Source organism: Ranitomeya variabilis, chromosome 5 (genome assembly GCF_051348905.1).
Source record: "Ranitomeya variabilis isolate aRanVar5 chromosome 5, aRanVar5.hap1, whole genome shotgun sequence".
Classification (NCBI taxonomy): domain Eukaryota; kingdom Metazoa; phylum Chordata; class Amphibia; order Anura; family Dendrobatidae; genus Ranitomeya; species Ranitomeya variabilis.
In genome coordinates this window covers 6573067-6586657 of record NC_135236.1, presented here as the reverse complement: position 1 = coordinate 6586657, position 13591 = coordinate 6573067, and the positions used below count along the sequence as shown (strand labels likewise).

The 13591-nt window shown below is 51.1% G+C and overlaps 1 protein-coding gene across 2 annotated transcripts in view; it reads left to right on the top strand.

The window, feature by feature from the left end:
- Nucleotides 1-12534, top strand: part of EPHB4 (EPH receptor B4) — a 65167-nt gene extending 52633 nt beyond the window's left edge. Inside the window, exons 4-16 of one of the 2 annotated variants that reach the window (XM_077261515.1) lie at nt 3541-3696; nt 3799-4128; nt 4209-4345; nt 4413-4575; nt 4669-4771; nt 7417-7481; nt 7694-7807; nt 7891-8138; nt 9466-9681; nt 9835-9984; nt 10065-10258; nt 10595-10750; nt 10850-12534. In XM_077261515.1, the coding sequence (XP_077117630.1) occupies nt 3541-3696; nt 3799-4128; nt 4209-4345; nt 4413-4575; nt 4669-4771; nt 7417-7481; nt 7694-7807; nt 7891-8138; nt 9466-9681; nt 9835-9984; nt 10065-10258; nt 10595-10750; nt 10850-10964 (2147 nt within the window). In that variant the 3' untranslated portion in view covers nt 10965-12534. Of the gene's footprint in view, nt 1-3540; nt 3697-3798; nt 4129-4208; nt 4346-4412; nt 4576-4650; nt 4772-7416; nt 7482-7693; nt 7808-7890; nt 8139-9465; nt 9682-9834; nt 9985-10064; nt 10259-10594; nt 10751-10849 lie in introns of both variants that reach the window. The other variant, XM_077261514.1, reaches the window with a different exon arrangement.
- Nucleotides 12535-13591: the final 1057 nt, after the last annotated feature.

Here is a 13591-nt window from a genome sequence, read left to right as displayed (position 1 = left end):
AGCGGATTTCCTGACGGATATCGTCTATTTTCTCTATAAAGTGGGAGGCCAGGTCATCAGCACAAATGTCTGTGATAGGGGCTTGTGCTTTTGGCCTGAGGAGGGAGTGAAAGGTGTCAAAAAGTTTCTTGGGGTTGTTGGCTAGTGAGAAGATCAGGGTGGTGTAGTAGGTCTGTTTGGCGAGGTGAAGGGCCGAATTATAGGTTCTTAACATAAATTTGAAGTGTATGAAGTCTTGTGGTGTCCGAGTTTTCCTCTATAAGCGTTTAGCACACCTAAAGCATCGCTGGAGAAATCGGGTTTGCGATGTGAGCCAGGGCTGTTTCACTCTGTGTTTGGAGGTTCTGAGGGTGAGGGGCGCTACTTGGTCCAGGGTGCTTCTAAGAGTGTCATTGTAGTGATGTACCGCCAGATCAGGACAGGAAAAAGAGGAGATTGTCCCCAATGATGAGTGTCGGGAGTCTGAAAGTGTATGAGGGTTAATAGCATGTAGATTTCTGAATATGTGTGATAGGTAAGAGTGTGCTGGGGGGGTGAGGGATTGTGAGCACGAAGGGAGAGTGTTGTGGTCAGAGAGGGGAAGCGGTGAGTTATCTAGGTAAGAGATTGAGCAGAGCCGGGCGAAGACCAGGTCCAGGGTTTTACCGTCCTTGTGTGTCTCAGAGGTTGAGAGCTATGGGAGGCTGAGAGAAGTGGTTAGTGATAGAAGCTGGGATGCAGATGTAGAAGTGAGGCTGTTTATGGGGATGTTGAAGTCTCCCAGGATGAGGGTTGGGAGTTCTGAGGACATAAAGTGCGGCAGCCAGGCAGAGAAATGGTCCAGGAAGAGGGTGGGTGAGCCTGGGGGCTGGTATATGACCGCTACTCCGAGGGAGAGGGGACGGAAGAGCCTGATAGTGTGGTCCTCAAAAGAAGGGAATAAGGCCATGTGCACACGTTCAGTATTTTTTGCGTTTTTTCGCTATAAAAACGCGAAAAAAACGCTTACATATGCCTCCCATTATTTTCAGTGTATTCCGCATTTCTTGTGCAAATGTTGAATTTTTTTCCGCGAAAAAATCGCATCGCGGAAAAAAAAGCAACATGTTCATTAAATTTGCGGAATTGCGGGGATTCCGCACACCTAGGAATGCATTGATCTGCTTACTTCCCGCACAGGGCTGTGCCCACCATGCGGGAAGTAAGCAGATTATGTGCGGTTGGTACCCAGGGTGGAGGAGAGGAGACTCTCCTCCATGGACTGGGCACCATATAATTGGTAAAAAAAAAAAAGAATTAAAATAAAAAATAGTCATATACTCTCCTTCGATGGACCCCGGAGTCTTCCCACCTCTCATCGGTGCATGCTGCCGCTTCCATTCCTATAGCTGGTGTGTGTGAAGGACCTGCGATGACATCACGGTCTTGTGATTGGTCGCGTGACCGCTTATGTGACCGCTCACGTGACCGTGACATCATCGAAGGTCCTGCACACACACACCATCTATAGGAACAGAAGCCGCTGAGGAGATCGGCTGTCTGCAGGTGAGTATAAACATTTTTTTTTATTATTTTTAACATTCTATCTTTTACTATTGATGCTGCATAGGCTGCATCTATAGTAAAAAGTTGGTCACACTTGTCAAACACTGTTTGACAAGTGTGACCAACCTGTCAATCTGTTTTCCAAGCGATGCTACAGATCGCTTGGAAAACTTTAGCATTTTGCAAGCTAATTACAGTTGCAAAATGCTAAAAAAAAAGGGAAAAAAACGTATAAAAAAAAATGCGGATTTCTTGCAGAAAATTTCCGGTTTTCTTCAGGAAATTTCTGCAAGAAATCCTGACGTGTGCACATACCCTGAGAGTTATGGAACTGGGGGGATGACCTGGAAAGTGCATTGTGGGGACAAGAGTATGCCGACTCCACCACCAGGTCTGTTTGTGGGTCTCCGGGAATGTGAGAATTGTAAGCCACCATGGGAAATGGCAGCAGGAGAAACAATGTCAGAATCCTGAATCCAGGTTTCCGTGAGGGCCAACAGATGAAGAGAGTTTTTCTATAAGTAATTGTGCAGGAAAGGAAGCTTGTTGCATACAGACCGTGGATTCCAAAGGGCACAATTAAGAGAAGTAGATGGGGTGCAACTAATAGTAGTAAGATTAGTAAGGTTTCGATATGAGGTAGGGTAGGGGTTGAGGTTGGTGGACCAGGGTTGGGGGAGATGTCCCCTGAAATTAGTAGGAGTAGGAAGATAAAGAGCAAGTAGGTATTGGAATTGTACAAAGTTTTTTTGTGCAGTGTGTTTGGGCAAGATGGGCTGCGGTTTTTCAGGAAGGTGAGAAGTGCATGGGAGCTGTACATGGGAGAGGGAAGGAGAGAGAAGCTCATGTATATGAGTCATGGTGGAGGGGGATAGTGTGGTGAATGTGGATAGCAAGGGAACATAGGAGGATAGGAATAAAGCACATGGATAGAAGGGAGAGCAGAGTGTGAGTTACCTTACGCCTGCCCTAACTGCCATGGAATAACTGCTTTACCTCGATGCCTATCTTTGGGATGCTTTGCTTCGGGATGTTTGCGTGCACCCCTAAAGAGATGTCTAAATTTATAGTTCAGAATGCTGGGTCAGAAGAGATAGATTGTGGGAACTGATTAGGGATAAGCTTAACCCTTCTTTCACCAGTATCAGAGATACCACCACTCGCTTAATCATTCTTCCACCAGTAGCAGAGAGACCACCACTCGGTTAACACTTCTTAAATCAGTATCAGAAAGACCACCAAAAGCTTAACACTTTTCCCTTTGTAGTATTAAGAAAGACTACTGCTCGCTTAGCCATTCACCTTCCACCAGAGACCACTGGTCGCCTAACCCTCCTCCCTCCACAGTATTAGACAACTGATCGCTTAATCCTCCTTCCTCGTCAGTTTCAGAGACCAACGCTCGCTTTACCCATCTCTCTCTGGAGTATCAGAGAACCCACCGCTCACTTTACCAGTCTCCCTCGGAGTAGTAGAGAGACCACCACTCACTAACCCTCCACCCTCTGCAATATCAGAGAGACCATCACTCGCTTACCCCTTCGCTCTTCGCCTGTACAAAGTGCCCACTGCTGGCTTAACCTTTCTTCCTCTACCAGTATAAATGAGACCACCTCTCGCATAAATCTTTCTCCCTCCACAAGTATCAGAGAGACCACCGCTTGCTTAACCTCTCTCCCTCTGCAGAATCAGAGAGACCACCGCTCCAGAGTGAGAGAGTTTCCCGCTTGCTTAACCCTTTTCCTCTGCAGAACATAAGACCACCCCTGCTTACCCCTTTGCCATTTGCAGAATCAGAGAGACCACTTCTCTTTTGACCCTTTTCTTTTGGCGGTATCCTGCTAGTGAGCGGTGGTCTCTCATTGAGGTGTGCCGTGAGTTGCAGTACCAGACATAGGCTGTGGACAGGAGTGGCGCGGTTTCTGATCTCGTATTATCCTTGTAGTGGGCGTATTACATAATCCGGCAGACATGACCTGTTCTTGACTGAGGAGCTTGCACTCTTTCTCTGTGTAGTATGTCTGCCTGGATATTTTAAGCCGAATGTTGGCGAGTTATCCTGCCAGATGTGTCCTCAGAACAGCCTGACGACCACCGCCGGCGCAACTGCGTGCATCTGTAAAGTGGGATATTACCGTGCCCCTGGGGACCCCGTAACTGCGGCCTGCACCAGTAAGTACCCTGGTCTTCTGAGACCCTCACTCCGCGGCAGTAGCATGGACCCACACCGGGCTGATCCGTTCTTTCTGCTGACATGATCTCCCTCTCCCGCAGAGCCTCCATCTTCCCCTCGTAGCATTGTCTCCAGTGTGAACGGATCCACCCTAGATCTGGATTGGAGCGAGCCGCTTGATTCTGGGGGACGCTCAGACCTGTACTATGAGGTGCAGTGTTCGGAGTACGCAGCGGGTGGGGGCTGGGTGGCCTGCAGCCGCCTCTCCTTCACATCGAGACCCCAAAAGCTAGCAGAACGTAAACTGCGAGTGTCCGGCCTCCGCCCACAAGTCATTTACAACTTCCGGGTCCTGGCGTTGAATGGCGTGTCAGAACGTAACGGTGCGGCAGCGATGGGCGAAGAGCTGAATGTCACCATCGACCGTGACCGTGAGTCCTAATACTGCACCATTTCTGTGTCCAGACCTCTCTAGAACGAGGAATTAACCCCTTCATTCTCCATCCTGCAGTTCCTCACGCGGTGACGGGTATCCAGCAGATGGCCTCCTCGGCGTCCTCCTTGTCCTTGAGGTGGAGCCCAGCAGCGCCCCCACAGTCTCCACACAGGGGTAACATTCTGGATTATGAGGTCAAATACTATGAAAAGGTGAGGTGGGCACAGGTGGGGGTCTCTGCAACGCAAAGAGCCGTATTAAATGAGGTGTCTTGCATAGGATCAGGAGAAGCCGCTCATCATGTTCCTGAAGACCACCAGTAATGAGGCCAAGCTGCCGGGACTGCACTCGGGGACCGTGTACACTGTGCAGGTGCGGGCCAGGACGGAGGCCGGATACGGGGCGTTCAGCGGAGAAAGTGTGTTCCAAACGCTGCCATTGGGTAAGTTGGGGGCAGTATTCATGGTATATGGCCGTGTTCTGTGCAGACCCCAGTAACCTTCCCGTATACTTATAGGGGCATTTCTTCTTCCAGACCCAGAAAAGGCTCAACCTCAGGTGGAGCTCATTGCTGGGACGGTGGGGGTAGGCGCTGTCCTGATTCTCGTTGTGGTCATCATTGCTGTGGTGTGTGTGAGGTACGTGACTTGGAACATCCCAAAATGACTGCTGACAACAAACCTGTGTATGGAATGTGAGAGGTTGTCAGCTCCGCCCCGTCAGTTAGCTGGCCACATTATGTTCACTTAGCATTACTCGGTGTGGCCCTGTGATGATTACGTGGTGTGGTCATATTATGTACACTCAGTGTTACTCACGTGGTCATATTATGTACACTCACTGTTACTCGGCGTGGTCCTGTGATGATTACATGGTGTGGTCATATTATGTGCACTCAGTGTTACTCGGCGTGGCCCTGTGATGATTATGTGGTGTGGTCATATTATGTACACTCAGTGTTACTCGGCGTGGCCCTGTGATGATTACGTGGTGTGGTCATATTATGTGCACTCAGTGTTACTCGGCGTGGCCCTGTGATGATTACGTGGTGTGGTCATATTATGTACACTCAGTGTTACTCGGCGTGGCCCTGTGATGATTACACGGTGTGGTCATATTATGTACACTCAGTGTTAGTCGGCGTGGCCCTGTGATGATTACGTGGTGTGGTCATATTATGTACATTCAGTGTTACTCTGCTTGGCCCTGTGATGATTACGTGGTGTGGTCATATTATGTACACTCAGTGTTACTCGGCGTGGCCCTGTGATGATTACGTGGTGTGGTCATATTATGTACAATCAGTGTTACTCGGCGTGGTCATATTATGTACACTCAGTGTTACTCGGCGTGGCCCGGTGATGATTACTTGGTGTGGTCATATTATGTACACTCAGTGTTACTCGGCGTGGTCCTGTGATGATTACGCGGTGTGGTCATATTATGTACACTCAGTGTTACTCGGCGTGGCCCGGTGATGATTACTTGGTGTGGTCATATTATGTACACTTAGTGTTACTCAGCGTGGCCCTGTGATGATTACGTGGTGTGGTCATATTATGTACACTTAGTGTTACTCGGCGTGGCACTGTGATGATTACGTGGAGTGGTCATATTATGTACACTCAGTGTTGCTCGGCGTGGCACTGTGATGATTACGTGGTGTGGTCATATTATGTGCACTCAGTGTTACTCGGCGTGGCCCTGTGATGATTACGTGGTGTGGTCATATTATGTACACTCAGTGTTACTCGGCGTGGCCCTGTGATGATTACGTGGTGTGGTCATATTATGTACACTCAGTGTTACTCGGCATGGTCCTGTGATGATTACGTGGTGTGGTCATATTATGTACATTCAGTGTTACTCTGCTTGGCCCTGTGATGATTACGTGGTGTGGTCATATTATGTACATTCAGTGTTACTCTGCTTGGCCCTGTGATGATTACGTGGTGTGGTCATATTATGTACACTCAGTGTTACTCGGCGTGGCCCTGTGATGATTACGTGGTGTGGTCATATTATGTACACTCAGTGTTACTGGGCGTGGTCCTGTGATGATTACGTGGTGTGGTCATATTATGTACATTCAGTGTTACTCTGCTTGGCCCTGTGATGATTACGTGGTGTGGTCATATTATGTACACTCAGTGTTACTCGGCGTGGCCCTGTGATGATTACGTGGTGTGGTCATATTATGTACAATCAGTGTTACTCGGCGTGGTCATATTATGTACACTCAGTGTTACTCGGCGTGGCCCGGTGATGATTACTTGGTGTGGTCATATTATGTACACTCAGTGTTACTCGGCGTGGTCCTGTGATGATTACGCGGTGTGGTCATATTATGTACACTCAGTGTTACTCGGCGTGGCCCGGTGATGATTACTTGGTGTGGTCATATTATGTACACTCTGTTACTCGTCTTGGCCCTGTGATGATTACACGGTGTGGTCATATTATGTACACTTAGTGTTACTCAGCGTGGCCCTGTGATGATTACGTGGTGTGGTCATATTATGTACACTTAGTGTTACTCGGCGTGGCACTGTGATGATTACGTGGAGTGGTCATATTATGTACACTCAGTGTTGCTCGGCGTGGCACTGTGATGATTACGTGGAGTGATCATAGTATGTACACTCGGTGTTACTCGGCGTGGCCCTGTGATGATTACTTGGTGTGGTCATATTATGTACACTCTGTTACTCGTCTTGGCCCTGTGATGATTACGCGGTGTGGTCATATTATGTACACTCAGTGTTACTCGGCGTGGCCCGGTGATGATTACTTGGTGTGGTCATAGTATGTACACTCGGTGTTACTCGGCGTGGCCCTGTGATGATTACGTGGTGTGATCATATTATGTACACTCAGTGTTACTCGGCGTGGCCCTGTGATGATTACACGGTGTGGTCATATTATGTACACTCGGGTGTTACTTGGAGTGGCCCTGTGATGATTACGTGGTGTGAGCATATTATGTACACTCAGTGTTACTCGGCGTGGTCCTGTGATGATTACGTGGTGTGGTCATATTATGTACACTCTGTTACTCGGCGTGGCCCTGTGATGATTACGTGGTGTGGTCATATTATGTACACTCAGTGTTAGTCGGCGTGGCCCTGTGATGATTACGTGGTGTGGTCATATTATGTACACTCAGTGTTAGTCGGAGTGGCCCTGTGATGATTACATGGTGTGATCATATTATGTACACTCAGTGTTACTCGGCGTGGCCCTGTGATGATTACGTGGTGTTCCTGGCTCCCTCTCTCTACAGGAAGCAGGGAAGTAACAAGGAGCCGGAGTACTCGGACAAGCCGGGCCAGTACCTGATTGGACACAGTAAGTCTGCTGTTGGGCATGGAGGTCTCTTCCTTCAGGGCTAACAGCTCGTTCTTCTGGTGATATTGATGTGTCCACTGCCGTCCGACCAGTATCCTTATTTCTTTGGAGCCCTTCAATGTTGCCTCCATCCTGTTGAGTGTTCTGGAGGATTTCTGTGGCTGTGTCCGAGCGTTGCCCGAGTCTCCATTAATTGTCATGTTCTTTTTCAGACACCAAACTGTACATCGATCCGTTCACCTATGAAGACCCCAATGAGGCTGTGAGAGAATTTGCTAAAGAGATTGATGCCTCCTATGTGAAGATTGAGGAAGTGATTGGTGCTGGTGAGTAGATGTGGGGGGTTGGAGGAGATCTGTACTGAGGGGTGTCATAGACGGGCTGCTCGCTAACCCATGGTCTGTTACAGGGGAGTTTGGAGAAGTCTGTCGGGGGCGTCTAAAGGTCCCAGGGAAGAAGGAAAATTATGTGGCTATAAAGACTCTGAAGGGTGGTTACACCGAGCGCCAACGTCGGGAGTTTCTGAGCGAGGCCAGTATCATGGGACAGTTCCAGCATCCCAATATCATACACCTAGAAGGAGTCATCACCAATAACTGTCCTGTCATGATTATCACTGAGTACATGGAAAACGGCGCCCTGGACTCATTTCTAAGGGTGAGTGAAGGGCTTGTTAGTGGACTGTTGGGTTGTGGGAGAGGAGTCTGTCAGGAGACAGTTGGGTAGTTTAAGCTGTCTGAGGTTGTTTGTGGTAGATTGAGGGCAGACTGTCTGAGGATGGTGTGAGAGTGGGTCCTGTCGGTGGGTTGAGAAGGATCTTTCGGAGGGCGGTTGGAGCGAGTGGGGTCTGCCAGAGAACAGTTGAAAGGTCAGAGAGGGGAATGTCGTAGGGTGGTTGGGTTGTAGGAAGGGGGGTCTTGCTGAGGACTGTGGCAGAAGGTCTGCCAAAGGACAGTTGGGTGGAGGAGGGTCTGTCTGAAGAGGACTGTCCGAGGGTGGTTGAGGTGCGTTTAGGAGTGTCTGTCAGAGGACGGATGGAGTGGTGGAGGGTCCTTCAGGGAAAGGTGGTATGAGTGGGGAATGTCAGAGAATGGTTGGGCAGAGGACGGTTAGGGTGAAGGAGAGTTTGTCGGAGGGTAGTTGGATTGAGATAGAGGGGTTTGTCAGAGGGTCGGTTAAAGAGGGTCTGTCGGAGGACGGCTGGGATGGGTGGCCAGAGGGTAGTTGGGTTGATGAAGAGGGGTTTGTAGGAGGGTGGGTGGAAGGGCTGTTCGAGCAGTTGAGATGGGTTGTAAGAGTGGGATATGTCGGGGGATGTTCAGGGAGTGTGGCGAAGGGTCTGTTGGAGGACAGTTGGGGTGGGTGGCAGAAGGTTTGTCGGAGGGTAGTTGGGTTGAAGGAGAGGGGTTTGTTGGAGGGTGGTTGAAGAAGGTAGAGATGTTGGAGCAGTGGAGATGGGTGGTAACAGTGGGATATATCGTCGGACCGTTGTGGGTGGCTAAAGGTCTGATGGAGGGTGGCTGGGGTGGATAGAAGATTGTTGGAGGACGGTTGGAATGGGTGGAGGAGGGTCTGTCAGAGTAGTTGGGTTGAGAGGGGTTTGTTGGAGATTGGTTAGAGTGGGCGTAGGGGCTGTCGGAGCAGTTGTGGTGGGTTGTAGTAGTGGGATATGTCTGGGGACGGTCCTACAACAGGTGGGTGGTGAAGGATCTGGCAGAGGACAGTTGGGGTGGGTTACGAACGGTCTGTCGGAGGACGGTTGGAGTGGGTGGCGGATGGTCTGTTGTAGGACAGTTGAGGTTCGTGGCGGAGGGTCTCTCGGAGGACATTCGGGATGGGTGGCGGAAGGTCTGTCTGAGGACTGTTCTGGTTGGTGGCAGAGGGTCTGTCAATGGTTGGGGCGGGTGGAAGACTGTTTGTTGGAGGATGGTGGAGCAGTGGGGACTATTGTAGGGTAATCCTGAACCCTTTTTTGTGTTCACAGCAAAACGATGGACAGTTTACTCCAATCCAGCTGGTGGGGATGCTACGAGGGATCGCCTCGGGCATGCGCTACCTGGCAGAGATGAATTATGTTCACCGAGACTTGGCGGCACGAAATATTTTGGTGAACAGTAACTTAGTTTGTAAAGTGTCTGATTTTGGATTGTCTCGATTCTTGCAAGAAGGATCGACTGACCCAACATACACGTCCTGCCTGGTGAGAAGAGGCCGGGGGTTCGGGAGGGTGGGCTGTACATGCGTGTTCTGTATGACTGGGGTTATGGAGGTTCTGGGGTGTGGCGGGGGATGGGACATAATGTCAAATTGAGCTTTCTCCACCTCTCACTGTCAAGCCTTTCTTTTTTCTCAGGGTGGTAAAATACCAATCAGATGGACGGCGCCAGAAGCCATTGCATTCCGCAAGTTTACTTCATCCAGTGATGTCTGGGGCTACGGGATAGTCATGTGGGAGGTCATGTCCTTCGGAGAACGTCCTTACTGGGACATGTCCAACCAAGATGTGAGTCCAGAAGCCGATGTCTGTGGGTGGTGAGACCGGACCTCCAGTGTAGGGACTAATGTGCCGTCTGATTTCCTCAGGTCATCAATGCTATAGAGCAGGATTACCGTCTGCCCGCTCCCCCAGATTGTCCATCCGCTCTCCACCAGCTCATGCTGGACTGCTGGCAGCGCGACCGAGCCGCCCGTCCTCGCTTTACTGAGATTGTTAGCGCTCTGGACAAACTCATCCGCAACCCAGCCAGCCTGAAAATCACAGCTCGTGAGCAGCCTGGGTAAGAGAGGGGCTACTGTGCGGGACAGAAATGCATCTTTTCAGGGAGCAATGGGTTTAAGGAGACTGTTGACGAGAGTACGAGAGCACAATCCCATAAATGTAATGGAAAGCAGTGAGACATTTTGGGCAGCCTCTTTAAGGAGATCTGAGGTATTGGGTGATGGGAGGGCAGGGGTTAACCGGCTTTGAACAGGAATCGAGTTCTGCTCTGCAGGTCAGGCTGAAGGTCAGTGTTCCAGGGTCAGCAGGAAGCGCAGGAAGTTTCTGGGCGTAGTGGAGATAATGAGGGGATTGTATTGTGTAACGTCACCCATGTCCTTCTCTCTCTGTCCAGATCCTCGCAGCCCCTCCTGGACCAGCGCACACCCCACTACTCCTCCTTCTCCTCCGTGGGCGAGTGGCTCCATGCCATCAAAATGGGAAGATATGAAGAAGGATTCCGAAACGCTGGCTTCACCACCTTCAGCCGAGTGCGGCAGATGACCACAGAGTACGTGACTGTGATATTGGGTGGGAGGCGCCGGACCGCACAGTAGCCATGATGGAGGCAAGGTGAGGACTGATGAATTGTGACTTCTGTTTCCCTCAGGGACCTACTTCGGATCGGGGTCACCCTGGCCGGGCACCAGAAGAAGATCCTGTCAAGTCTCCAGCAGATTGTTCCGGCTGAGAAGGTCTCGGGGGGCTCGGCGCCGTTCTACTGAGCATCTGATCATTGGACATGTGCATTACCATGACTGTGAACCTACAGCCACCATGACGCTGACCCAGGTGGCCCGCTCTGTACCACCCGCTGACGCTGGAGGCTGCCTTGTCAAGCTGAGCAAAAGACTGGAACCTCTGCTTACAATGGGCCATTCCAACAGCTAACCTGGGAGACCGCCGATAATAAAGCCTAGGAGACCACCTATAATAGAGCCTGGGAGACCACCTGTCTAAGAGGCCAGGAGACAGCCTATACTAGAGCGGAGGAGACTGCCTGTAATAGATCCCGGGAGACTGCCTGTAATAGAGCGGAGGAGACCCCTGATAATAAAGCCAAGAGACCACCTGTAATAGAGCGGAGGAGACCCCCGATAATAAAGCCCTGCAGACCACCTGTAATAGAGCGGAGGAGACCCCTGATAATAAAGCCCAGGAGACCACCTGTAATAGAGCGGAGGAGACTTCCTGTAATAGATCCCGGGAGACTGCCTGTAATAGAGCGGAGGAGACCCCCGATAATAAAGCCTAGGAGACCGCCTATAATAGTGCCTGGAAGACCACCTGTCTAAGAGCCCAGGAGACAGCCTTTACTAGAGCGGAGGAGACCCCCGATAATAAAGCCCAGGAGACCAACCGTAATAGAGGGTAGGAGACCCCCCATAATGAAGGCCAGGAGGCCATCTGTAATAGAGCGGAGGAGACCCCCGATAATAAAGCCCAGGAGACCACCTGTAATAGAGCGGAGGAGACTTCCTGTAATAGATCCCGGGAGACTGCCTGTAATAGAGCGGAGGAGACTCCTGTTAATAAAGCCTAGGAGACCGCCTATAATAGTGCCTGGAAGACCACCTGTCTAAGAGCCCAGGAGACAGCCTTTACTAGAGCGGAGGAGACCCCCGATAATAAAGCCCAGGAGACCAACCGTAATAGAGGGTAGGAGACCCCTGATAATAAAGCCCAAGAGACCACCTGTAATAGAGCGGAGGAGACCCCCGATAATAAAGCCCAGGAGACCACCTGTAATAGAGCGGAGGAGACCCCTGATAATAAAGCCCTGCAGACCACCTGTAATAGAGCGGAGGAGACCCCTGATAATAAAGCCCAGGAGACCACCTGGAATAGAGCGGAGGAGACCCCTGATAATAAAGCCCAGGAGACCACCTGTCATGGAGAGGAGGAGACCCCCAATAACACAGCCTAGTAGGCCACTTGTAATAGAACGGAGGAGACCCAGATAATAAAGGCAGAGAGTCCGCCTGTAATGGAGGAGACCCCCCGATAATAAAGCCTGAGAGACCCCTATAATAGAGGAGCAACTGGAGGACTATGATGGTCCCATGACCTTCGCTCTTGTGCCAGCGGGTGGTCTCGCTGCCCGCCACATTGCAGCACTATCTGACCTTTGACTCTCAGCTGACCCTGCAGCTACAGGCAGTGGTCCACTATTACTGGAGACTGGTGCCCCCCGGGATCGCTACACCCCTGTATATAGCTGTATATTTTCGCCTCTTCTGATGTTCTTTCATTTTTATATTAAATTATTTGATAATAAACCAGGAGTGAGATTAATGGAACGCTGCTCCTGCTGCTGGTTAATGCAGCCTGTGCAGGTGATGCCGGCAGTAGCAATCACATGTGTAATACTTATTGTCACCTGGGTGACAGAAAGCATGGCTGCCGTGGCCGATCCTGACGCTCTGGCTGCCGTGGCCGATCCTGACGCTCTGGCTGCCATATTGATTATTACCCAGCATTCCTTCACATTGTGCTTTGTTATTGTAGTGTGGGGGAGGGGCCGGCTGCCACATACAGACCGAGACGCACAGACTGATATCACCTGATCCATTCCTGATACCATGGCTTGTGAAATATCAGTGGGTTATGGGCGGGCCACCATCGCGGGGTTATGGGCGGGCCACCATTGCGGGGTTATGGGCGGGCCACCATCGCGGGGTTATGGGCGGGCCACCATCACGGGGTTATGGGCGGGCCACCATTGCGGGGTTATGGGCGGGCCACCATTGCGGGGTTATGGGCGGGCCACCATCGCGGGGTTATGGGCGGGCCACCATCGCGAGGTTATGGGCGGGCCACCATCGCGAGGTTATGGGCGGGCCACCATCGCGAGGTTATGGGCGGGCCACCATTGTGGGGTTATGGGCGGGCCACCATCGCGGGGTTATGGGCGGGCCACCATCGCGAGGTTATGGTCGGGCCACCATCGCAGGGTTATGGTCGGGCCACCATCGCGGGGTTATGGGCGGGCCACCATCGCGGGGTTATGGGCGGGCCACCATCGCGGGGTTATGGGCGGGCCACCATCGCGGGGTTATGGGCGGGCCACCATCGCGGGGTTATGGGCGGGCCACCATCATAGTCCGTGGCACATTATCTGCACCCCATGACATGTTTTTTTTTTACCTGCTTTATCAACCAGTACACCCCCCAGATGTTACAGCCGCCAAGCCAAACAAATGGGTGATGGTAAAGGAACCCAATATCTCCAGTCCATGAGTCCTGGGCGGTACCTCTAGCCCTCCAAACAATGGCCAAACTTCACAGAACCCTGCTGCCATGAGAGAAAGAGACTGAGAGGATTCAGCAGAGTGTCTGTATTAGATGTGAG